Raw genomic sequence first — 26,517 nt, forward strand, 5'->3', positions numbered from 1 at the left:
TAGAAAACGGGACTTTTGCAAGGAGGAAAAAGACAGATGAGGCAGTCCGTCCTAGTCCCCTGAGGTGTCTCGGGAGGCAGGGATTTTAAAGGTTCGCGAGATGACTTTTCTCGGAGAGGCGGCCTGGAGAATCATTGGCATTTACCACCTTAGATAGGAGAGAGTCTAGCCCCGCCCAGCAGCTCCCCCGCCTTCCTCCCAGACCGCGAGCTCATTCCAACTGTGAACGTTTGCAGCCCCGCCCTTCGAGGTGTCGCCCAGGCAATCGGATTTGCTCCCTTGGGTGAGGCTGAGCAAGAATGAAGGGCGTGGCCTGCCTGGAAAGGCGTGATTTCGCTGTCCTGACCACGCCTCCACCAGGTTTTCATTGGTTTTGTCTTGGAGGGGGCGGGTCTCCTTTTTGTTATGAGCTCCTCTTACCATAGGTCGAATACCTCGCAAGGTGATTGGTCAAAAGATCGCTCAATCGAATTTCATTCCGCCTCTAGCCACTCCCATCTCCATCAACGAAGCTCACAGGGTGCAGCCTAGGCTAATGGGAAAGATGGACCTTTAAAGGGGCGAGAGCATTACTTGGCATGGTTCAGACTTTGACTTGGAAGGGGACATCTCTTTCCCTTCGCCCGAGGACTTGCACCCTAAATTGGATTTTACTGCCACCTTTCACCGACTCGATGGACAGGAGTTTGAGCAAGCTCCGGGAGTTGGTGATGGACAGGGAAGCCTGACGTGCTGCAGTCCATGGGGTCGCAAATAGCCAGACATAACTGAGTGACTGAACTGAACTGCCACCTTTCAACTACCTCTTCTGGTCCGCCAGAGCCCCACCCGTGACTCCCCCCTGCACCACCTCCTGAGCTGTCCAGGTTTCTATTTATTGGGTGCCTGTTGTGTGTCAAGCATTGCCAAGCCAACCTAATCCCTTACCCCTCTCTCTGCCTGGAAAACTCCTACACTATCACCAAGCCCAGTTCAAATGGAGGCTGACTCCATTGCACATCTTTACAGTCTAAAGCCATATTCCCCACCTCTTCTGGGCTTCGCTTTATGATACCCTTGGCCATACCAGTTCATACAAACAAGGATTTACCAGAGCATGTCGTGAGTGGAAATACTTGACAAAAGTCCACCTCAGGACAGATTTTCAGGTCTACCACTTCCCAGGCCTCATCTCTTACCCTTCTCACTCCACTCCAGCCATACTATTATCCTAGCTGTTCCTGAATAAAGCAAAATCCAGTCTCAGGGACTTTGCACTTGCTGTTCCCTTTGCCTGGAATGCTCTTCCCTCAGATATTCACATGCCTCATCCTCTTCAAGTCCTTGTTTTAATGTCACCTTCTTCATAAAGCCTTCTCTGACTCCCCTATTTAAAAATGCCTACCTGCACCCCATCATTCCAGACCTCCACACCTGGCTCTACTGACCTTTTGAATTGCACTGATCAACTTCTAACATGCAATTTACTTACTGTGTTTACTGAGTCTCACCAGTATGTGCATGCACACACACCTCCCAACCCAGGACAGGGATTTTTTTAATCTGTTGCTGTCTCCAACGCCTACAATACTGCCTGGCTCACAGTAAGCAGTTGACAAATGTTTGTTGAGTGACTGATGGTAAATAGTATTAGGCAGTGACAAGAGACAACCTTGTCCCTACCCTGTCCTTTGTGCCTGCTGGGTGCAGAGGGCTCAGTGCAGTGACTGGAAACCTTGCCCACTGAGACCTCGTCTCCCATCTTGCTGGTGTTATAATGGTAGACAAAAATGACAGAGAAGTAAAATGGCATGTGTGGGCAACAAAGATGCAACCAGAAATCATGGGTTCTTGATGAAGAAGCTGTTCTCATACCTTGTGTGAATTAGGTAGCAAGGGGATCCAGGAGCTGTGCTGAGGGGGATACAGTGAACAAGGCCTAGAGTACCCACAAAGGTACCAGGATACTAGAAGCAGAGAAATCAAGTTCGTGTGCAAACCTCAGATGCTGCAACAGTAAAAACAGTGGACAGAGGTGCAGAGTGTTTGGGGTACTCTAGAGCAGCAATAACGGACAAAGTACCTGTAGTGGGAAAACCTCTCCACTTGACCTAGCCAGCCAGCATGACCAGTAAACGGATCCCAGAAGTAAAGCACTTCAATCCCTAATGTCCTGGTGGAGAATGAAGGGAAGTATGGAAGATGAGGTCACCCAAGCAGCAAAGGTCAAGAAAAGTAACCAGAGCGAGGTAGGCAAGGGCATATGCTGTCCTTGGGGTCTGGAGCTGGCCCAGGAGGCAAGAATTGTGCAGACAGGCTGTGATGGGTGTCAGGTCAAGTTCAGGCCAGTTGTGCAATTCCCAATACTCAGGTTTGAGTGAAGGACTTTCTAAATGGAAAAGGAAAAAGTTGGAAGTCTGGCTGGGTGAAAGACAGTGGTTATGAATGGCATCCTCTGGCACCACGTGGCCAGTCAGACTGGTGCTTTCAACTGTCTGATGTGTTCAGCCAAGACCTAAGATGGAGTGTGGGAAGTTCTGCAGTCCTGGTGGGGTTTGTGGTGGGCCTCCTACTGCCTGCTCTAACCAATCAACAATCCACAGCTGGCTCTCACGGGTGGGAAGCCTCATGACAAGGAGCCCAGACCTGAGGGACAGGAAAGAGGCTTTTCCTCCACAGATGTTCTCAGCCAAATATTTTCATCAAAACTTCAAAGTATGCACAAACACTGGCATTCCTCAGTTCAGCAGAGCTGTTGAGCCCTCCCTTCAGCAGGGAAGTTGAACAAAGGGCACCAAAGGAATTCCTGGCACTGGGAACTGTGATGCTGAAGGCTTGTCCAGGATCTGAGTGCTTCGATCCAGGTGGGAAGGGATCTTCCCCAAGGACATAAGCCACAGTGACCAATCCCTGACTGACTGGTTGCCATATTTTCCTTCACAGAGGAGGAGCAAGTTTAGAGAAGTTAAAAGACTTGTTCAAACACTACTCTTTACTACCTCTCAAAATCAATAAGGCAGGGAGTTAGGAGCTAGAGATGGAGAAGGCTAATTGGAACCCAGCTCCAGTTAAGTCACAGAGACCTAGATACCTGCTCTCTATGGCCTCACCCATGCCGCCACTTCTTCCTAAGCAGGAAGGACAGCGGGGAAGACATGACAATTCCCACATTTTCTCTGCCTGGGATGCTGGAAGCTGGGGTGAGGCTGAGCCCTTTGGGTTACCACATGAATTACACAGCTCCAGGAAGTCCCTTCTTTCCCTGGAACCAGCAGGGTATGCCACATCTGGGTTAACAATTCTTTATTAGGAGTCAGGTTCCAAACAAGGTAGAAAGCAGTGGCAAGAGGAGTTCAGGTAGGGGGATGAGGAGGGGAACACCAAGCTGGCTAGCTGGGCCACTGCCAGAGGTCAAATGGGAGCCCTTGGATGGAAGGGATCTGGAAAGGGGGTGCTGGGGTCAGTCTACAGGAGAGGACACGGATCAGCGGATGGTGTATCGTACATAGGGGACCTCAACATCCTCGCCGCTCTCATCGTTACAGCACAATTCAAGCACCAATGCTCGCACATGGCGCCCAAGCTTTCGTTTCGACACACGGCTTACAATCTCGGTCATCCTGGGGACGAGGGAGCAGAGGGTCAGGGAGGCAAAAGGGAAGTGAGGAGGGGCAGGTAGCTGGGGGCAGTGAGCAGCAGTGGGACAGTTGCAAGTTGAGGCTCCCCACCACCCAACTCACGGCTGATCCAATCGTTCCTTGAGCTTGGCAGCTGGCATGAAAAAAGAGTAGAGCATAGACACGCCCTGGGACAGCATAGTGATCTCCAACTTATGTTCCGTCTGGAAGAGGGGGAGGACAGCAGTGTCACAGACAGGACAGTCAGTCACCTGCACACTCCACCCACAGGTGGGGTGAAGGTCAGAAAGGGCTCTCACCTTGAAGTAGTCGAGGAACTGTTTGAGGGTCATCTCTTCACCGTTAGGCTGCAAACCCTGTACCTCAAAGCGATCCCACAACGTCCACTCTTGGTTATAGTACTGTGGGGAAAGTAGCAGTCTATGGGATGGGGGCCACCAGGGCACCAAACCCCACCAGTCTCCCCCTCACTCATGCAGACATGCTAAGTCAGACTACAAGCCTCTTTTGTCCAAAATGTTCTTGTGGCTTTTGTCTGGCCTTGAGTAAGCAATGAAACTTTTATAATGGAGACAAGGCCTTACATCATGGAATCCTATTCTCTTCTGCTCATTTCCTATCACCTCATCCTCTCCCACATTCTGCTCTAATGACTTCTTCTTCAAACAGGCCAGGCACACTCCTACCTCAGTACCCTTGCACACACTGGCCCTCTCTCTGGAATGCCTTTCTGGCAAGGTCTGGCCTGTCTTTTTCACCTCCTCCAAGTCTGGACTCAGATGTCATCTTCTCCTTAAGGCCATTCCTGACTATCCCACATTTAAAATCCTAAATCCATCCCCTTGCCCCCTGGTATTCCCAAGTTCTCCTTATCTTGTTCTTTTTTGGAGGTTCCAAAATCGTTTACTGTATTACTCTATTTCAGGAATATAACCTTAGCACCTGTAAGAGTACCTAGCACACAGTAGGTGCTCAATAAATATTTGAGTGCATAAATGAATGAAGCAAGTAAAAGCACTGAGCATAGTAAGCACTCAATAAATGTTGGGTGCTACTATTGTGCACTTATTAATCATAATCTAATATTCAAATATTTTTTCTGAGGGCTTCCACAGTCAGAATCAGACACCTACTTAACACATAGAAGGTACTTAAAAAAAAACATGGTAAGTGAATAAATGAACAAGGGTATACACAAAGAGGTATACATTGACAGAAACCCTCTCCTGGTGACAGGCTATGAAGCAAACTAGAGTCAGCTCTACAAACATCCCACCCACAAACCTACTTCCTAACGTAGACACTCACTTGGTGACGAGGTGCCGCGAGGGGCTCGGAGAAGCCAAAAAAGGGCAGGGCCAAGTTAAGGAAACCATTCTTGTAGGAGTCGAGCTGTCGGTGCCCCTGTACCACCTTGTACAGCTCTAAACACACAAGGCCAACCACGGCTGCTGTGGTTGTGGCAATGGCTGGGATGATCTTTCCTGCAATCAGCTTGCTCTGTGAGGCAGCAAAGGATCAAGGATGGTGGAAGTTAAGAGTAGAAGAGGCTGAATCTAAAGAAGGGATGAAATGTGGGCAAATCCAACCCGGGAGGGCGTGGAACGTTGGGTCTGGGTTTGCCTCACCTTGTGCCGGTCTGCAGGGGGAATGTCATAGTTCTCTGCCCGGAGGTTGGATGCGGCCACGATGAAATCCATATGGAAGTTGGTGTCATCATCCTTTTACGAGTGAGAGGTTAAGGGAGGGCGGGGAGACAATAGGAGAGAATCAGAGGAAGAGGATTCCTAGCCTCAGGGGTTACAGGTATCCACTGCAATTACCTGCTGGGCTCTCAGATCACAAAGACATGGCTGGGAACACCTATTCCTTCAGGGCTACGTAGCAGGCCCATGATCCAATCCCACAAAGGCCTGGGGCTGCCTCCCGATCCCCAGAAGCCTGTTCTGTCCAGCCCACCTATGCTTAGCCCATCCCCACTGCCTGCTGGGGCCCCCACCCAGCACCTTCTCAAAGTCAATAGGGTACATCTTGAACCCAGGGAGCTTTTCGGGACTGGGCAGCGTAGCCTTGAGCTCTTCCAGACGGCTGTCATCTGCAGGGAGAGAGGGACACCATCAACACTTTAGATCCAAGGCCAGGGTCTGAGATAGAAACAAGTGGGGCAAAAGGTGTTTAGGGAGACAAAGGATTTGAAAAGGAAAGACATCCTGGGAGAGACGAGGGACAATGGCAAGAAACAGTGCAGGACAACAGAGTACAAACCTGAAGAAGAATGGGTCGGGAGGGGTGCAGTGTGGAATATCAAGAGAGGTAAGAGAGGTATCTCTAGAAACTAAGGAACTAAAACAAAGACATTGGGAGAAAGTGGGGATGGACAGATAAGGACGGGAGAGCTATAATCTCAGGGAGAATGATGCAGAGAGGTGGGGAGACATGGAAGATACAGGGGGAAAGGGCAGGGGAAGATATACAGAGAGGAAGTTGGGAGAAGTATGCAGATGTGTACACAATGTGTACACACACACAATGTTTATACACATTTTACATGTCCTTGTGTATGTTTTATATATACTTTATACATATACAAATACATGTGCATGTATATGAGGAAAAAGATAAAGGAAATATGGGTGAAATGCAGAAGTAGAAAAAATATAGAGAGAGGAACATGAGGGGTAGATATTTGGGATGAAGATGGGAGACATGGGAGAAAATAAAAACAGCCACATTCATTCACTGTGTATGGCTGCTTTTGGGCTTCAACTGCAGAGATCATTAGCTGCAGACACTATATGGCCTAAGAGAGTTTGGCCCTTCACCCGATAAGAGAGCATGAGCTGGGGGAGAGAGGTCGGGAACTGGGGTGGAAATATGAAGAGGGGGATAAGGAAAACTATGTGGAGGGTAACATCATGGTGAAGACACATGGAGGAACATGGGGGTGAGAAGATGGGGGCAGATACCAAAGGAGCAAGACCACTGGTGGAAATCACACCCTCCAGATAAACAGATCAAGAAGGAAGTCTCAGGAGAGGGTTGCACAGCAGTGCAAGGGGCAGAGAACCGGTGAGGAGGCTGCACTGGGCAGAGGACCAGTGCGGCAGTAACTCCTGGCAGAAGGGCCAAACATCCTCACCCACAGAGGCATTGGCGCTCTGCAGCTCCTGGTCAGAGACATGGATCTTGACTCCAGACTTGGGGGTGAACTCGGGGACCTGCACAGACTGTAGGAGCGTGGCCACAGCAGCTCGGTCCTGAGAGCCTGTCAGCCCGTAGGTCTGGGCGAACAGGTTGGCAGCAGCTATCACGTAGTCCAGATGGAGGGGCTGGGAGAAGGCAGGGCCCAGAAGGGTGAGCACATCTGCCCTCACCTGGGGAGCCTCGGCCTCCTTCCCTCCCACCCACTCTCCACCTGACCCTAGGAGACCCCAAGGAGGAGACTTACGTTGCTGACATCAAAGGTGAGCGGGTGTGGACAGCGTTTGGGCCCAGACCAGAATGGAGCTCCTGAGCTTGTGAGCTAAAGAAGTGGAGAGATTTTTCAGGAGCAGGATCTAAAATTGGAGGCCTCTCCAGCAATCCTAACTTCTCACCTGGGCCTTGGGTGTGCCCTATTCACTAGCCCTGGCTGGGCATGCATGGCAGGGGATAGAGTCAATCATGAACAACCCAGACTATAAGGGTCCTGTGAATGGAAGTTCTGATGCCAGGATGAACTAGGGGCAGTGCCAGTGAGTTCTCCTGGCACTCACTCTGTGCAAGACACAGCCACTTAACAAACTCTTATGAACTGCCAGGTACTGTACTGAGTTGATATTAATACCAAGAAATCCTCACAAGAACTCTCATTAGGTAATTATTACCACCTCTACTTTACTGACAAGGAAACTGAAGTACAGAGAGAAGCTACGTGACTTGCCCAAGTGCAAATGGTGCTGGGAGTTGAACCCCCACTGATTTCCTGAGCTCTTAACTCCAAGATTTCTCCTCTATGATCGCTACAGTCCTAGGAGGTGGATGAGTCAGCCCATCTCACAGGTAAGGGAAACAAAAATGAAAGTGTCTTGCTGGAAGGAAAGGGGATGGCAAAAATAGGTCAAGTTTAATCATTTTTCTGAGACTCCCCACACCTTGGGGCATATGCCACAGCTGGACTAATCCCCAGGAGGAGCCAGAGAACTCACAGCAGGCTCCCATTATGGAAAAAATGCATTCTGCCAAGTGGACCTGGCAAATGGGCATTACCTGATCAGGAGGGAAGTTGTGTAGCAGCTGCCGGATGTTGTTAGAATACTGCGTGTGCCAGTGGTGGCATGCCCAGGTCACACAATCAGCCCAGGTCTGTGGCCGCTGCAGCACAAGACTGCGCTGCACAGCCTCCAGCACTTCCAGGGGTTGGGTGCCTGCCAGTCGCAAGGTCCGCTCCACAAACTTGGGGTCTCTATCAGGAATTTGGGGGGGGATCAAAGGGGCAGGATTACACAGCAGCCTCAGGAGTGGGCTCCAGGGCAACCTCACTTTCTCCAGAGAAAGCAAATCCTGACCCCCAATGGAATGAGGCCCAAGCCTCATTCACAGATTCATTTGAGAAGTGTGCCTGTGCTGGGTGTCTCAGCAGTGAAGAAAGCAGCCAGGATGTCTTGACTGGTGGGCAGGGGGTGGGCTAAGGGGGCATTTGGTTACTTACGTGAGGTATTGGTTGACATTTTCAGCCGGCTGCTTGAAGAGGCCTTCAAACTCATCTCTAGCCCACTACAGACAGAGCAAACAGATTACAGGGGGCAATGGTAGACAAAACGGACTTCTGGAAGTGTTAGAAACACCATCAGTGAACAAATCAATGGGAAGAACATAGCTGCTCTGGGAGAAAGTAAGTATCCCCAAACTTCCCCACTCCTCAACCACCTAATACCTCAATTGAAAAATCAATGAACTTGACCTGGACAGTGGTTACACTTGTGAATGTGTGAAAAAAAAATTAAGATCTGTACACCTTACTTGAAATATGTCATGCCTCAGTTAAAAAAAAAAAGTTATGTATATTTTAAAATTTAAAAATAAAAGAAAAAAGAAAATTCAGACCAAACCCAAAAACAATTTCTATACAGGCCCTGAAGATTCGGCAGCAAACTAGACAGAGGCTCTGCCCTCTGAGGGGGTTTGGAGGACACAGATGTGAGATCTAGGTTCAAATCCAGCTGTTACATAGTATCTAACTTTGTGACTTCAGGAATACACAGTAACACCTAACCCTGTGTTGGTCTTTCCCAAATAGATACTGTAACAGTCCTAAGTACCTCAGGGGTTGCAAGTATGTGTACATTTCATTTACAGCTTATTTAAAATAGCACCAGATACATAGTGAATGCTAAGTGCATTACAGCAACCCTGTGAGGTATACACCACTGCCAACTCCATTTCATGAGACAGAGAAGCTAAGTCCAAGGTCACTCAAGGCCTAGTGACACTGTGGCAGGTGCACAAATATAAACACACCCAGCCTGGAACTGGAGAGGTGAAAGGGGAAGTGATGGAGGAAACTTTTTTTTTCTCTCCCTATTTTGTTCCCATACCCCATACTTCAAGTAAACATTCTGAATGGTCTGCTTTCAAAGACTGCAGTAAAAATCATCTGATAGCGCAATGATTATCCTCAGGTTCTGATTTGAGGCCTAGGTGCTGGATAACCTAGATATTGTTCATTTTGTAAAACCCTCCAGGCAGATAATATGTGCACTGCTGTGTATTATACATGTATATGCATCATACCAACAAAATCATCCTGGAAAACCAGCTGTTAAACCCATCTGGAGCAACAGCAGGGGACACATGAATATGGACTGAGTGTTAGAGACAAATAAGTAACCAGGAGAGACAGTAAGAATTACCACTGATGTTGTTCAACATGAAGGTGGTATTTTGGCTAGATGCAGCAGTTCTCACTTGGGAGTGATTCTGTCCCCAGGGGACACCTAGCAATGTCTGAAGACATTTTTAGTTGTCACAAACAGAAGAAGCTGCCATTGGCATCTAGTGGAAAGAAGCCAGGAATTGTGCTAAACATCCTATGGTGCTTAGGATGCCCCCATGACAAAGAAATATTGGGCCCCAACTGTCACCAGTGCTGAGGCTGAGACCCTGTTGTTGTGTGGGAATATAGCCTCCCTTTGAAGAAGTATAGGGAGTGAAGCACTATGATGTCCACAGTACACATGAATCTAAGAAAATGTGGCAAAACATTAACAAATGTTAAATCTAAGAGTATCTGAGTGTTCCTCGTGTACTATTCTTTGTATTTTGTCTAAATGTTGAAAATTTTCCCAAAAGAGAGAAATAAATGGATCATTCTAGCAATATAGGCTGCAAAATATACAGTCCATGGAATTCTCCAGGCCAGAATACTAGAGTGGGTAGCCTTTCCCTTCTCTAGGGGATCTTCCCAACCCAGGGATAGAGCCCAGGTCTCCCACATTGCAGGCAGATTCTTTACCAGTTGAGCCACAAGGGAAGCCCAAGAATACTGGAGTGGGTACCCTATCCCTTCTCCAGTGGATATTCTTGACCCAGGAATCGAACCAGGGTCTCCTGCATTGCAGGTGAATTCTTTACCAACTGATCTATCAGGGAAGCCCTAAATGTTGAATATTTTCCCAAGAAAGAGAGAGAAAGAAATGGATCATTCTAGCAATCTAGGCTACAAGATGGGAAGTAAGAGAGAAAGGTTTAGAGAAAAAGCAGAGGGGCCGGTAGCCATGAGGCCAGGGTGCCTGCTCCCTGCTCTCTCCCACCAATGCTGATCACCTGCAGGGTATGCTCGATGGCATTGGGGAAGTTCTTCAGCGTGCAGATGGGGATGGACTTTTCAGGTGGGTCCTGGCTGGAGCTGTAAGATTCTGTTAGGAAGGGGATCACCACCTGCACGTTGCCCTTGGTGCCCAGTGTGCCCGACTCCAGCAGTGGCTTACGGTAGTACACGCAGCGGCGGTCCATGTACATGCCTGGGGGTGGGGTCACAACATAACGTGAGTGGCAAGATGGAACATTAGGAGGCAGGAAGACAAACGCCTCCAAAATATACACACACACATGTGCACACGCATACAGGTAACTTGGCAACTTGGCCCGTGACCTCCTCACCCGCCTCCAAACTCACGGGCATCCACATTATCCAGGGCATTGGTTACACCATCCAGGTTTTGGAAGAAATCATCGTCATAGATGCGCTCAGTGTCAGGACCTACACGGTTCTGGTGGCTTGTCACTCGGATATGAGGATTCATCTGGCGCACAGCTGTAGCAGCTGTGTCAGACTTTAATTTCTAGAGGGGGTGAGAGTGGGAATGGGGGAACAAAACTCAGTTATTCATGTGTGCAGTCAGAGAACCTCTACAGAGCTGTCCTCCTGAAGGCTTACATATTTAATGCTGTGAAGAACTAGGCCCTGAGTTCGGGAAGCTCCCTGGTTTGGCAGGAAACAGTTCATGACAGTACCACAGGGTTAGGGCAGGCACAGATATGCCAGGAGTTCGGTGGAAAGGGAAGCAGTGGACAGGCATAGCCGTCTGTCCTTCTGCCTACCCAACATCCATTGTTCTTTCAGGTAATGGCACCTAGGCTGGGGAACATTCCCCCTAAACAAAACAATCTTAGCATACAGACAAGAAGTTCGAGTCAGGCCATATCCTTCCTCTGCTGAAAACCCTCCCTTGCTCCTACCTCCACTGAAGGTAAGATGACTTGGTCCCCATTTCCTTCAGCTTATCTCCTACTCCCCTCCCACCTCAGGATCTTGGCCTGAGTGGTTGAGGAACTCTACTCCCTCACGCCCTCCAAGTTGGCAGAGATGAGCCCTTCCTCAACCACATATCAAAACTGCAAACTGATGTCCCCGGTCTGCCCACTTCCCTCATCTTGCTGTTGCTCTTTCCTCTGCACAGCATTTACCAAGAACACTGAGTATAAACTTCATTATTGTACTGTGATTATTCTTTACTCTCTGTCCCCACCCCACCAAATCTTTGTTTCCTTGGTATACTGCAAGTACCTACAACAGCACCTCCCTGGATAACTACTTGGTGAATAAATGAATGAACAAAAGGGGAGTCAATCCTGGCCAGGCACTGACCCTATTCCCCACAGAAGGCTGACGAGCTAGATTCCCGTATAGCCTAGCTTCTACCTGTGCAGAGAACAGTGAACCTAGCACAAGTGCTCTCCTAGGAAAGAGGTCTCCTGGCTAGGTTGGGCCTTGGATGCAGTCTGGAAACCTGGATTTCAAGAGTTCTTGCCATTCCCCATCTGGTAAAGGCTGTTCACTGTGCCTAGGCTGCTTATGCTCCCCTATGGTTTAGGCCAAACTCCTGCTCTCCTTCTAGGAGTCTGGAATTTGGGTATGTTCCCAGAAGAGGGCGCCTACATGACCAGCCCACAGGAAAACCCTTGGCTACTGGGTCTCTTACAAGCTTTGCTGATTGGCAACATTTCACATGTGTTGTGGCAACTCGACACTAGGGGAATTACACATGTTCTGTGCAACTCCACTGGGAGAGTGTCTTGGAAACCTGTGCCTGGGCTCTCCCAGACTTCACCCCATGAGCCAACTTCTCTTTACTGATTTTGTTAAGCATTCTTTCACTGGAAGAAATCATAGCCGTGAGTATGACTATATGCTGAGTCCTGTGAATCCCCTTAGTGATCACTGAACTTGGGACCCCCAACACACTGTCCCAACCAGCATTCACACGAGGTCAAGGAAAAAGAAAACAGGAGATGAAAAATGGTGGCTTCAATGGAAGGGTACTCAGTGTTCATTGAACGAGTGACAGAAACTGAGAGAAGGCTGAAGGAAAGAAAAAGGCAGTAAGTAGTGCCCCCTTTCCAGGAAAAATGGGAACAAAAGACAAGAGGAAAACAAGATGACAAAGTATCACCTCCAACCCCACCACACTCACAGTGACATCCCACGGCCGGAAGAGAAACTGTCTGTTCAGATTTGACTTCTCGATGGTGTCCATGTCTGTGACGACAATTTCGCCATCTTCTGCACAGCCCAGCCCAATCATGGCAAAGTTCTTGAGCAGTTCACAGCCAATGGCCCCTGCGCCCACCTAGCAGACAACCAAGAAGAGACAGTGTCTGGGTCAGGGTGATGCAGGTCAGTGTGAAGTCACTTATCACTCTGTACTCTCACTACCCAGAAGACAGCAAGAGAGGGGTGTCTAGTGCCACATCCTTAAGTGCCAGGGCTGTGAAAATAACCTAGTCATCTGAGAGTGGAGGCAGAGATGGGGGAAACAGAAGGACATACCAGACTTTCCCAAGATAAAAAAAAAAATGGCAAAAGTCATGTGATACAGATACGAGAACAAAAAGACACTCCCTCAGGTAGCAAGAGACCCCATAACAGGTAGCCAGAAGCCAGGGGATATGAAGGAAGCAGGTGTCCCAGCAGATCACGCACCAGGAAGTACTTCTGCTTGCCCAACCTCTCCTGCAGGTCTGAGCCAAATACAGCCACCTGCCCATCATAACGGTTCTGGCGCTGAGGAATGCAAAGGGACAAAGGTCAGAGAGCAGCCTCACCAGAAATGACCCCTATGTCACCTGCCCCAGGGCTCTACTCACATACCGGGAGGCACTTGTCCTCCGTGAGGGCCTCTTTGTCCTCAGGGAGACACTCAAGGGCATCAAAGTACAGCCACTGCATGATGGGCATAAACTTCCCAGAGCAAGCCTGGAGAATGGGCAGAAGAGGGGAAGTAGTCAGTGTTTACCTGGGGCCTCATGCAGATGGGACAAGTGATAGAGGCAGGGAGGCGCCTGGCCTACCCAACCCTGCCTTTTTCCACCTATGCTGACCTTCATGACCTCCTGGGCAGCAAGGCCACCAATGAAAGCATTTATGGGAGCCAGGTCCCCAGCAGCCACATATGCTAGCTTCCGGATGAGGTCCTCATCCAGGCTGTCCTGCTGCACTGCAGGCAGGGATCGAGTGTTCACAGCCTGGGCTATGGTCACCAGCTCTGCTGCATCCTCCTAGTGGGGCCAGAGGAACCAAGAGCATGCCTGTTAGGTCACTGTGTGGGGGACGAGAGGTGTAGGCAGAGGGGCAGAGTGGGCCTGCAGTGCCAAGGTCATCTGCCTTGGCTTGGCTCACCCACACCCACCTCATTGTGGGGCCGAGGGGACCGGCCATGCTGAGCACAGAACTGGTGCAGGGCCTGGAAGCCAATGTGTAGCTGGGCAGGGCGGGAATACTTGGCGAAGTCTGTCATCACAAAGTCAGGCTCTGCTAGGGAGGCTGGCAAGGATTTCTGTGGGAAGCGGGGCATCAGAATCAGAAAAGAAGAATTGAGAATCATGAGATGCCCAGCCCCAGCCCCCACATCCCCCACATCCCACTGCCCCTCACACTCACAAAGCTGATCTTCTTGGGTACTTTGACCTGGCTGACGATGCCTCCACGGATGTAGTCAGAGAAGTTGGAGGTGTCACAGATGCTAAAGGTGTAAGGACCTAGGGTAGACAGGGAAACTGTCAGGACACCCACTCTCCCTAAAAACTACAACCACCTATGAGATGAGGGAAAATCCATTCCTGACCCAGCTCGGACATCAGGAGTAATCTCCTCTCCATCCTGGGTTCCACTTGAACTTCAGAAACCATCTCCCCTCTACCCCAGATCCAGCGCCCATGGGACCCCACATCTCTAACCCCATGTCTACAATGGAAGACGTTCTCTGCTCCCTGTCTGAATCAGCTCAGACACAAGTGGATCCTCTGATCTTTGTTCAAACACCAGAGACCTCGCCTCCCCTTAGTGCAGACATCAGGGGCCTTTTCTACGAACAGCTCAAACACAAGACAGCACTTCTCCCCCACACCCTGCTGGGTAGACCTTAGGAGACTCTATCTGTGGTTCATCTCAGACACCCAGGATGTGTCTCCCCTCATGCAGAGCCCAGGGAAACACCTCCTATCTCCCCTGGTTCCCCCCGGCCCTAGCTCACCCAGAACTTTGATTTCCATAGGCTGACTTCCATTGAGTTCAATCATGCCCTGTACTTCCGAAAAGGAGACGAAGTCGCCACTCTCAAAGCCATGTCGGGCCTCATCCAGACAAGTAACCACACCGGGGTTGTCCTGGTTGAAGGAGGAGTACCTCAGAGGCAGGCCCAGGGTACTGGGAGCAGACAGGAAGGCCTGTGACCACCCATCCGCCTGCCAGGACCCAAGGCTGGCCTCCTCACCTTGGTGACCATAGAAACCATAGCACTGAGCGGCTGCTCCCCATTGGAATCAGTGAGGATCATTTCCTCTCCAAAATCACAGAATAGCTGCCTGTAGAGGGAGCGAATAGGGCTGATGCTTGAGTTCCACGCGCACTGAAACTGCACGTGTCCTTCAAGATGCAGTGAGTATTTGCTGAGCAAATTCAGCCCATCACTGCTGGGAATCAGACTGCGCTCATGCTACATGGGGCAAGGTAAACACACAGCATCCAAAACCCAAGGGCCTAAGGGGGGCTGAGGGCAGTCACAGCCTGGGGGTCTTTTCTTGGGCAAGGCAGGGGTCAGGATGGAAAAGGGCAGGGGCACTCACCCGAACAGGCCCCGGGTATCTGCCACCACCAGCTTGATGCCACGGCTGTGACAGAACTCACCCACCCGCAGTTGGTCCTCCAGGGGGCTGTTAGTGAGGACCACCACCTGTGGAGAGATGGAAGCTCAGGCGAGGGCCCAGCACCAGGGTGAAGGGTAAAGGGAGCGATCATGGAGGAAGGCTGGTAGGAGGGCTCATGGGGTCCTTAAGGCTTTGCTGGTTCAGCTCTCTATCACAAATAGAAAGTATCTACCACGTATCAGATTCAGCACAAGCAAAACTCAATGAAAGGAAATGTGAATCCCTAGACTATGGCAGGCAAGGTAAAGAGGCAACTGGGAGGAGAGAGTCTGGATAACAGCTGACTCCTTCATTTGCCAACACCCACTGCTGCCTATTTAGAGCCCTGCCATGCCCTGGGAGACACAGAAGTAAAACTTTGTCCTCAGCCAAAGTCTGAGCTCACTCCTACCACGCCCACTTGCTCCCAATTCTTAAAACACCTGCTCAGCCATGATCCTTGGGTCTCTACTCTCTGCTTGAACGCCTACCCATTCCCATCAGGGTGAGCTCCCATGGCTACAGCAGGTTTCAGCAGCAGTGTCCTGGCTCGCAGGGACACCCTGGGGCAGAATTTCAGCTCCCATAACTCCTCTTTGTAGCCCAGAGTTTTTATTTAACCAACAACCAGCTGCTAGTCCATAGACCTCACAAAACCTTTATCAAGTCAGCATTACTACCATTCCCATGTCTGCAGACAGACAAAGGCAGGAACAGGAGACTCCATGACCGGCCTGAGGTTATGCAAGTACAGTGAGAGACTCGTTCCAAGGCAGTTTGGCTCCAGTCTGTGCACATAACCACTATGCCTTCCCGTCTGCTGGCTCACGTATTCCTCCTAAAGAGGCAGGCCCAGGGTCTAGAGCCTGCTCACATTCCCTCGCTGCAGCCTTAGCGTGAAACCTGGCACACAGGCTAGTCCATTAAGTGTTTATCAAATGAATAAACCAGAGCTGGGCTCTGAGAGAACTGGGCAGAGGCCGGGTGATGGCCCATGGTACCTGGAAGTCACTGAGAAAGTCCTCCACAAGGGGCCCAGTGTAGGCGCTGACAGGTACGTAGCTGTTGAGCTCAGCGAGGCGGGGCTGGGAGACCTCAGCTCGGTTTTTTCCTATGTCTTCTTCCCGCAGGTAGAACTGCAAAGGGCAATATAGGAAGAAGTGAACTGGCTGTGTAGCCCAGAGGGCTGGGGCCTTGGCAAAAAAGGGGGATAGGAAGAGGAACCTGGGAGGAAAGGTCGGCCCACTGGGCAGTGCCCTGGTCATGCAGGGTGACAGCCTTGACCCCACCGAGGATGATGTTCTTCGCAATCTCCACGCCCAGGCCCCGAAGGCCTGATACCAGTACACTGGAGGTCTGAAGTCGCTTCATTGCCTCATGGCCCAACACATACCTGCCAGGTTAGAGGGTTTCACAGGTCAGGGTCACGCCCTCCTGACCCTATCCACTCAGAGCCCCCTCCCGCCTCACAGTCCAACTTCGGCCCCACTCACAGCTGCCGGGAGTAAAGGCCTTCATCTATGTCCGCGTCACTGCCATTTTTCGCCATTCCCTAGAAATGGAGGGGAAGACTAGGCTCAGGGAGATGTGCAGGAAGGAGGAGGGACAGGACAGACAGGATAGGAATACAGAAGACATTCCCACCCACCACCCCACTTGCCAGTCTCTAGGAAGAACACACTCACGTTAGTTGGCACCGAGGGCACTTCAGACAATACGGAGTGGGCAGAGGAACAGTTAGAACCCGGCTTTGGATCAGGCCCGGACACGCGACGTTTCTTGGACAGCGGCGAGCTGGACATCTGGAGAGCATAAAAGAAATCAGAAGTGAGCCTGGGGCATGGGGGTGTTCCTGCTGGATAGTGATGACTGGTGGGGGGAGAAAGGAAGATGTAAGGGCTAATATCCCCATTTTACAGAAGAGGATACAGGTACAGAGAGGTGAGGTGACTTGCCCAGGGTCACATAGCTGTCAGAGCTAAGATCTGAACCCAGGTGGTCTGGCTTGCAATCCATGCTGCTGACCACCAGGCCATTCGCTTTTCTCCCCAGCCCAGCATAATGAGGGAGAGACTCCAATCCTGTCGGGGGAAAGGAGTGACAAGAATGTACTTGTGGGGGAGTCAGAGGAAGGATGTAGTTTCAGGTCAGACCTTGCCACTCCTCAACAGATATCATTTAACCCTTATGGGCTTGGTTCCCTTACCTGGAAAACACAGGTGAGAATACCACTTACCTACCCCATGGAGTTGTTGAAGTGATGAGATATAACACAGACCAGAGAGCCTGACATGGAGCAGGGAGGGAGGCAATAGCAAGGAGCCATTCTCTTCCCCCTTAATCCCAACGACAGGGGTTAGGGAGGGAAACATGACTTGGACATCCAAGGGGATTCACAGAAAAGAGTTTCAAAAAGTCCAACCCCCTCCCCACCACCTCCAGCTCCAGGAGGGGAAAACACCCAGAGTCAATAAAAGAAGTTGCAGAGAGAGAGAGAGGAGATACAGAGATGCAGAGATAGAGAGGAAATACACAATTCCCAAGCCTTGTCCCTGTGTGGAGTCCTTTAAACATGTCAACAATGATCAATGAATATTTATGAGGAGTCCTCCCTGTGCCAGATATCAAACTAAGCACTTTATGAGCTATGCCTCACTTTGTCCTCAGGGCACTTCTGTGGGGTTTGGACTACTATCAGTAAGACCGCCCCCCGACTCACACTGGAAGAAAAAAATCCACTCAGGGACTTTGGAGACTTGACTGAGGTTCCCACAAAGAGAGTGGCCAAGCTGGAATCATACTAGGATCTGCTGATCCTGGAAACCTAGGCTGCCTCCCAACCTTATGTTGCTTCAAGCACTCAATGGTCCTGACCCTGCAAGGCAGGGCTGAGTGTCCTTGCCAGACAAATGGAAAAACCTGAGCTCATGAGGACTAGGTCCCAGAGACAGAATAATGCAGCCTGCGAAAGTGAGATCTTGGAGCGAGGGGGTGACTAGACCCAGAGACTGGAGATGACAGGACTCTGAATCATTTCCCCTCACCCCCAGTGCACCTCTAAGCCTCTGTTCTCCTACCCTGAGCCTTTTCTGACACCCAATCACACCAAGTATCCCCACTGTACCTAAGAGGCCAGCTTGGCACTTGTCACAAGCTAGCACTAAGCAAGATGACACGAACACCCTAACATCTACTAGGAGCTTACTGCCCATCACTCTCTGGGTAAGCAGCTTTGTCTAGTTCTAACAATGTTCACAAACCAAATAACCTTATACCTATGCCAAAAATAAGAAAACAAGGGGTCATAAAACTCCAGTCACTTGCCCAGCGTCATGCAGCTGGTGCTAGACTGTTTGCCAAATGCCTCCTGGGGGAACAGAGTCAGGACCCAGCTTGGGGCACAGCCCACAGAGCTGACAGATGAGAGGTGAGGGAGGGGTACCCAGGAGGCAGGAGGCTGGCTACAGTCCAAGGCACCCCACTGAACTGCTGGGAATGCCAAAAACCAACCTAGGTAGAAGAAGCTTGTTGAGTTAGTTGGGAGACCAAGGCAAATTCCATTTTCCATGACTGACTTCCTAAGACAGAGTAGGGAGATCATTTCCTTTGAGCCCCATTTTTTCTTCTGCAAAGCAGGGACAAATGGAAATACCCTCAAGGAGCTGCTAGGGAGGTTAAAAAAAATCAAAGTCTGTGGTCAGAACTCAGCGACTTAAGCTCCTCCCCAGACACCTCCAGAGAGGCCTCTATTACTTCGTTATCTCCTTGCCTTGCCACTGATTTGGTTATTGAGCACACACCATCTCCCTGCACCTGAAATCAGAAGTGGTCCAGGGCCAGAGAGATCTCTGCTCTCTAGACTTGGACATCTGGATTCCTAGTGCTGGCAGTGAGGGTCTAAGCAGGTTTCAGCAGATGGTCTGAGAGAGGACTTCAATTGCAGAGATTGGGAACAGGCCAGTCTCAGGGCAAGCAGAAAGGGGTCTGGGGCAGAAACCCCACAGCAGATCTAAAGATCCTACACCCCAAGTATAAAATCAATATCTTTTCTCTCTCAACATATACTCAGGCCCCAGTTAGGACACATATACTACCAAATGTTCAGCAAACCTGAACCAGGACTCAGAGAGCTTCAGAGCTTGTCTGAGATCTCCAAACTGCTGATTTTGAAGCCTGAGGATTCTCTACCACCCAAACCAAAGACGGTTTGAGGTAGGAGCCCTGGAGCAGGCTTGAGAGCAGGCAGCCACCGGGTCAAGTCATCAGCATGGGGAGAAGGCAGGGCACAGGATGCTGGGGCCTGTCAAGCCTCCTAAGAGGGATTAACTGAGAAATCCCTAGGAATATAAGAGAAGCATCAGGAAGTGGTGCCTGAGCCTCTGGAGGGTCAGAGGGAGATAGGAAAGGGGATGTTAGAAATCCAGGGCAGGGGGTGGTGGTGTGGTGGACAGCCAGGGTGTGACTAGGCAAGGTTGTTAAGACTCAAATCCGGGTCTTTGGAAAAGGAGCTTTCAGGAAAGGGTGGGGAAATTGCACTGGAGGCCCCAGTGGCTACACAAGGAATGGATGGGGGATTCTGGGACCCAAGTAGGTTTCAGGAATATGATGGGGTCTGGGGGCAGGGGTGCTCTCCATCAAGAGGATGCTGGGGCCCTGGCGGTCTACACTGGTGGCAGAGCAAAATCTTTGACCAAAACTAACAGGGACTTGCAGGGGAAAAGGTGTCTCTGACCTTGATGTCAAAGATCCAGGAGGGTGGATGCTGAGGCCCAGGGTGTGGTTGTGGAGGGATTTCTAATGGAGCACAAAGGCCTCGTGTTGATCTCTGATTGGTACATGCTAGGTACTGCAACTGCTCTGAGGAGTGGAAAAGGGAGGTTGAGCCCAGACAGTTTTGGCCCTAAAGATTTCAGTAAGCAGGGTTTCTCTGATCAATTATGTGGAAGCCCATGGTGGCTCTGAGAGTCGGTGCTGAGGAGAGGTTTTCTAATCTGATGGAGAACAACTGGACCTGTTGTGGGAAGAGACAACTGACCATGATGTTGGGGTCCTACAAAGCTGAAACCCTGAATGAAGATGCTGGGATCCTGGAAGGCTCTGAGGGCAGATTCTGAGGCCTGATGTAACGTTAAGTGATCTGTGAGAGAAGCTAGAACCCTGGTTGGCTTTTGAAGGCAGAGGTTGAGTGAAGGGTGGGATTTGAGAGGCAAGTCTCTGATGCAAGGGGCTAGGAGCCATTAGGGTCTGCAAGGGCAGAGGCTGGCAGAGAGATCTCTAATGGAGGATTATGTGTCCAAGCCATTCCTCCCTGGTGTCTGGTCCCCTGGGAAGCTCTGAGGGAAGATACTGGGGGTTAGGAGTGTCTGATGGGGGAGATGTTGAGGCCTGCAAAGGATAGTCTCTAAAGAGAATACTGGGACCACAAGAAAAAAGGAAGCATTCTCTTAAAGGAAGTCTTTAAGAACAGATTCTAGGAATGAAAGCAGTCTCTAAAGGTGAGTGCTGAAGTGGACCTCTGAATAGAAATGCTGGCCCAGAAAGGTTTCGGAGGGAAGATGCTAGAGCCAAGGTGGGTTGGGAGACCTCTGGGGTGTGGAGGAGTGGTCTCTGACATGGAGGCCAAGCACAAATAGCCTTTTACAGGGTCTAGACTCCTTGAAAGCTCTAAGGGCAAACTGTGTGTGTGTGCGTGTGCATGTGCGTGTGGAAGGTGGTTCTGAAGAAAGATGCTAGAGAAGATTAAATGAAACCAAATGGACCCTCCCTGAGGTTTGGCCCCTCATGGAAGCTGCGAGGACAAATTCTGAGGAACGAAGGGTGAATGAAGAAAGATTCTGGGGGTAGGTCTTTAATGACATACACTGGTAGGAGGCTTTGACCAGTAATGTCGATTCCGTTTGTCTCCATTGCTGACTGAGGGAAGTTCCGATCTGCCATGCAAGACGCAGGACAGGGCCAGGTCCCTGATTAGGAATGCTCTAATAGCAGATTCTGGAGGTCTGAGCCTAAGGTCAGATTTTGGAGCCCGAGGGACTGGGCTGGTCCCAGATGGGGAATATCGGCCCCGCCCAAAATGTACCCTCCACTTCTCTTCAACGATCCCTCCGTCCGAGTCATCACCACCCGCCCCAAACATTAGCTTGGCCCAACACCATCCAATCCCGAAACCCCTGCCCCGGCCAAGGCGCTGAGAAAGGTTGGTTACCAATGCCGGTTCCCCGGGTCGCGCCGCCGCCAACTCCTCTAGGAGCCGAAGCCAAGCCCGGCCGCCACCCTCCTCCTCCTTCTCCTCCTCCTCCCCGCCGCCTGGGCCGCCTAGAATCACCGCCGCCGCCTTCTCCTCCCCGGGTCGTAGTGGTTCTGCTCGTTCCTGCACCTCCTTCACCTCCGCTGCCGCCGACACAAGATGGCGGCCGCGGAGCCCGAGGCCGGAACAAAACCTTGGGCCCCACCCCCCAGAAACCCGGATGTAGGCAGGCCGCGCCCATTAATGAATCATGTATGATGGTCCCCGTTTGTAACTCATTCGAAGGGGAATAGCACCATCTGGGGGTTACTCTGGCAGTAACTAGGCAAACAGGTAAAACGACATAGAGGGCACGCCCGTGAAATGTGAATAATGAATACATTGTTACAGCCAGGCTACCATGGAAACCCAGAAAGGCCACCAAAGACACACTTCCTGATCGTGAATTATGCATGAGGCCGGGTGGTTGGTTGACTAACACCCCGCAACCAGAAAGCCAATGTTAAAACATGGAAGCCACACCCCAATGCTCATGAATAATGAATAATCCTGCTGCAGCCTGGAAGCCAAGGAGATTTGAGGTCACATCTCATGAATAATGCATAAGGTGGGCAAGGACAAAAGAGACAGGTCCGCCCATTGCTGCATCTAATACCTTGTAAACAGGGAAATAGGGCTAACACAAGAAAACACTCTCACCTGGCTCATGAATAATGAATAGTGGTACTGCAGCAGCCCAACCTGGAAACTCAGAGAGGTCAAGAAATGTCCCACCCAGTCGTTCATGAATTATGCATGAGGCTGGATGGACAGAAATACTCCAGACAGCCCTGCCCAGCAAGTAAGGATTATGGTATTCCAGCCAAGGTAACGTGGTCACCGCTTCCTGTTCATGAATAATGAAAGATGCTGCAGAGCCGCAGGGGAAACCCAGGGGGGAAGTGGAGCTGCCTCCTCCCCACCGTTACTAACTGCACGTGAACCAGAGCTGCTTTGGTCCACCCAAATCCAGGTTTACTACCTGCGTTTGGCAGTTGCCTCAGTTTCTACAACCGTAGAATAGGGGTAGTAGTAGAACCCACCTACATCATAAAGGCAAAATGTGTCACTATGAAAACCAGAGAGTATAAACTATGAAATGAGCTCAGAGCACTGCTGGCACAGAGCACTGTTACATTTTTAAAGTATTATATATTAATGTAAAGGTAACATGCAAATATAATATTTTGTATTGATATAAAATTAGTTATGGGTGAGGGTATACCCAGAAACCAGAGAAACCCCCAACTTGGGGCATTATCTAAAAAATAGTGCCTTGAAACACCCTTCCAGATTTACACTGTAAAACAGAGCACTAAGGCCACCAATGTTTGTTAAATAGGTAGCACAGACTACCAGGTCACCTGAGATACAACTGTATACCAAAGCCCCAGGCACACGGTAAAAACCCACTACATTTCTATATAATAATAATAGATCACATTAACCAATCGTCTGCTATGTGGTGGTTCCTTTTGGTGAGTCCTTTCCATGTGTTGTGCCACTTGTGTCAGGAATGCAGAGCAGGGAATCAGTTACTTCTTGTCCTTCAGGTCTCAGGTCAAAGGAGACCTCCTGAGTTCTCAAATCCTCACAAAAATCACTTCCACCCATCAATGGCTAGCTTTGTGACCTGGAACCAGACACTTCTCTGGGCCACTGTTTCCCCAACCATAAAATGAAAACAATAGTAACCTACCTTGTGATGAAGTTTAAATGAATAACCATGTAGAAAGGGCTCAGAACAGTGCCTGGCCAGTTGGTGCTATATGACTAACAGTAGTAGAAGTACCAGTAAATTGGGTGGGTGGGAGAGAGACATTATGGTATTTAAGACTACAGACTCTGGAACTAGACTAACTGGATTTGAATCCTGGCTCAGCCACTCACTAAATGTGAGTAACCTTAGGCAAATTACTTAGCCTCCTGGTATCCCAGTTTCCTCATCTATAAAGTGGGACGATAATAACCTACCTCCCAGGGTTGCTGTGGGGATTAAATGGTCTAATCAAGCTGCTAAATGAGTGCAAACTAACCTGATCACCATTATGCGCAGACTCATTTTTTCAAGTTCACAGATCTGCCAAAGATCACACAGCTGGCAAGGATCGATGTGACTTGAATCTAGAGTCTTTGTTGATAATCTGGGATTATCGGGCAGCAAAGAATGAACAATGCGCGAGGCCTCATCCCTTCGGGAGACGCAAAACTTAAATCCTGAAACCTCTAAGGAAAAGCTAACAGCGGATCGTGCCGATGAAGCCCTAAAAGCTACGCCCCTCATGAATTATGCACAAAACCCCTAGACAAGCCACAGAAAACTCCGGTCGCTACTCACCTTTCACGCTTTATCAGTGTGATCTAAATTTGCCCGGCAGACAGTAAGGCGCCCCTTTCAGCACGCCCCTTAAGCACAATGAACCGCCCCCTTGTGAATAATTCACAAGCTGATACTTTCAGCGAACCAGGTGCGAAAAGGGCCACAATGGTCTTCCTCAACAGCCTATCTCCTCAAGCATAGCGAATAAAGCCATGGTAAAGGAAAGCCGGTGACACTCTGTCCCCTCGGAAAGAGCCTAGCACGCTAGGCTCCAGCGTCCCTTCTACAGCCTGGGCTGGGGGCTCCTCTTCCTAAAACAACATGTGGGCCCCAATGTGTCCGGTCTCTCAGCCTTTAATACCCAAGCGCGGTGAGACGTCATAATAGAAGCTGAGGTCACAAAGGCCATTAGATACCTCCACATGCCACGTCGGTCCCGCCTGTTCCCACCGTCACCAGGACCCTTCCTGAATCAAGCCCTCCCCAAATACCACCTTGAGTTCAGGAACCTCAAACTTTGCCTCTCCCCTTGGTAATCACACCGAATCCTACCCCATGGACAAGAGTATTCACACACGAATCCTAAGAGTCGCCCCAAACATCTCCCTAAACCCAGTCTCTAAGGGGTATAAACCCTGCCTCCGAGGGACGCTCGGAAAACAGACTTCAAAGTCCCACCCCAGAGTCCCTAACGCCACTTGCGTCCCCTCAAAAACGGCCACCTCTAAATGTCGCACCGGGCTCAGAGCTCCCAAATATGCCCCTTTGAGGATCCCCGAAATTGAGCCCCCTCCTTCGAGTGTTCTTCAGGGGACTGGGGGGACCGTGATCCAGCTCACCCCCTGTGCCGGGCGGAAGCCTCGCCTTCCTGCTGGAGATGAGCCGAAGCCACGGGGCAACGGAAGAGCAAATCACCTCAGTCGTAGAAGAGCCAGAGTTTGCGCGGAGCTCGGAAGCGCGGGGCCTTGGAGGGCCCCCGGTTTGGGACGTACCACAGATGCTAAACTAGAGGGGAGCCATCCCCTGCTCCTGCGCTCTTGGAGCCGGTGTCAGACCCAGACACCCCTATGAGTTGTGGTACTTCCCGAACGCGCGAGGCATGCTGGGGGTCGTAGTCCAGTTGGGCCGGTGCCTGGTGCACGTGGTGGGCAGGAGCGCCCAGAGTACTGGAAAATGTGAACCTGGGCTGTGGAATTCTGGGAGCTGTACTCTGGGGGGTGGGGTGGGTAGGAAAAGGGATCAGAACATGGGAGTAACTCCAGATGGAAAGGCACATTCATCCTACAGATGGAAAAACTGAGGCTCAGGTGACCAAAGGAGTTCATTCATTTGACATTTATAGAGCTCAAGTTGTGAGCCAGGTGCTAGGGATCTTCCTTGCCCTCAGGGAGCTGACAGGCTAGAGAGACAGCCCATAAGTGTAACAATTATATCTAATAAATGTGTCAATATTTGTAAATGTTACATAGTTTACATAACATGATAACTAGTATCAATATGTAAATAATTTACATCTGTAGGGAATTCCCTGGCAGTTAGGACTCTGTGCTCTCACTGCTCAAGGCTCAGGCCAATCACTGGTAGGTCAACTAGGATCCCACAAGGAAGCAGTGCTGCCAAAAAAAAAAACACAACAAACTACATATATAATAAATATATCAAATACATTGTGTATAGTCTATATTCATATGTGAATATACAATTAAATAGATGTGTAAATATGTGTTGTGTATATGTGATTACTGCTACGGAGAAAAATAGGACAAGGTAAGGGGAAATAAGGCTTCCCAGGTGTCGCTAGGGGTTAAGAACCCACCTGCCAATGCAGGTAGACATAAGAGACGCAGGTTTGATCCTTGGGTCTAGAAGATCCCCTGGAGTAGGAAATGGCAACCCACTCCAGTATTCTTGCCTGGAGAATTCCATGGGCAGAGAAGCCTGGTGGGCTACAGTCCATGGGTCCTCAAAGAACCTGACACGGCTTAAGTGACTTAGCACGCATAAGGGGAAATCTGTGGGGGAAGGCTGCATTTTTATAGTCTGGTTATGGAAGGCCCTCCTGAGAAGGTGTTGCTCCAGCCAAGGTATTTAACACAAAATGCCTTTATCGTCTTATCCCAAATTCTGTATCACATATCCTGTCCTCAAATCCTCCAAATTTGCTCATCTGATAAAGATCTATTGAGTGCCTACTAAGTGCAGGGCTCCGGGAACACATCAAAGAAACTCAGTTCAGTTCAGTTCAGTCACACAGTCATGTCTGATTCTTTGTGACCCCATGGACTACAGCATGCCAGCCTTCCCTGTCCTTCTCCATCTCCCAGGGCTTTTCAAATTCATATTCATTGAGTTGGTGGTGCCATCCAACCATCTTGTCCTCTGTCATCCCCTTCCCCTTCTGTCTTAAATCTTTCCCAGCATTAGGGTCTTTTCCAGTGAGTCAGTTGTTTGCATCAGGTGGCCAAAGTATTGGAGCTTCAGCTTTAGTATCAGTCCTTCCAATGAATATTCAGGACTGATTTCCTTTAGGATTGACTGGTTTGCTCTCCTACTACCCTTGCAATGGTCAAGAGAACTCTTCCATCACATCTTTTCCTTCTGATTTATCATTTGCCTCTCTCTGAGAGATC

The 26,517-nt window shown here is 50.0% G+C and overlaps 1 protein-coding gene across 4 annotated transcripts; it reads right to left on the bottom strand.

Annotated features, from left to right (window-relative positions):
• Window positions 1-3,267: 3,267 nt before the first annotated feature.
• UBA1 (ubiquitin like modifier activating enzyme 1) lies at window positions 3,268-24,858 on the bottom strand. Of its 4 annotated transcripts, none has more exons than XM_065915446.1 (26): window positions 24,727-24,858; window positions 16,967-17,083; window positions 16,775-16,833; window positions 16,506-16,674; window positions 16,283-16,417; window positions 15,222-15,328; window positions 14,870-14,960; window positions 14,630-14,762; window positions 14,038-14,135; window positions 13,787-13,933; window positions 13,479-13,655; window positions 13,249-13,353; window positions 13,081-13,161; window positions 12,572-12,727; window positions 10,774-10,939; window positions 10,422-10,618; window positions 8,308-8,372; window positions 7,866-8,061; window positions 7,066-7,140; window positions 6,757-6,946; window positions 5,624-5,712; window positions 5,246-5,338; window positions 4,926-5,117; window positions 3,917-4,018; window positions 3,720-3,820; window positions 3,268-3,599 (listed from the first exon to the last, which is right to left on the bottom strand). In XM_065915446.1, exons 2-26 carry the CDS (start codon window positions 17,081-17,083, stop codon window positions 3,464-3,466), a joined length of 3,177 nt encoding a protein of 1,058 aa, XP_065771518.1. In that variant the 5' UTR covers window positions 24,727-24,858; the 3' UTR covers window positions 3,268-3,463. The 4 variants fall into 4 exon arrangements, with proteins under 4 accessions (XP_065771518.1, XP_065771520.1, XP_065771519.1 ...); XM_065915448.1 differs by lacking the exon at window positions 24,727-24,858 and adding an exon at window positions 21,607-21,664; XM_065915447.1 differs by lacking the exon at window positions 24,727-24,858 and adding an exon at window positions 21,588-21,622.
• Between the last annotated feature and the right edge of the window lie 1,659 nt (window positions 24,859-26,517).

The sequence above is a fragment of the Muntiacus reevesi genome, chromosome X, assembly GCF_963930625.1.
Source record: "Muntiacus reevesi chromosome X, mMunRee1.1, whole genome shotgun sequence".
NCBI classification, from domain to species: Eukaryota; Metazoa; Chordata; class Mammalia; order Artiodactyla; family Cervidae; genus Muntiacus; species Muntiacus reevesi.

Coding starts and splice junctions, on each gene's coding strand:
- UBA1 (XM_065915446.1), bottom strand. CDS start 17,083: ATGTCCAGCTCGCCGCTGTCCAAGAAACGTCGCGTGTCCGGGCCTGAT. Junction 13,656..13,786: donor CCCCTCGGCCCCACAATGAG/GTGGGTGTGGGT, acceptor TGGCCCCACTAG/GAGGATGCAGCAGAGCTGGT. Junction 3,600..3,719: donor AAGGAACGATTGGATCAGCC/GTGAGTTGGGTG, acceptor CCTCGTCCCCAG/GATGACCGAGATTGTAAGCC.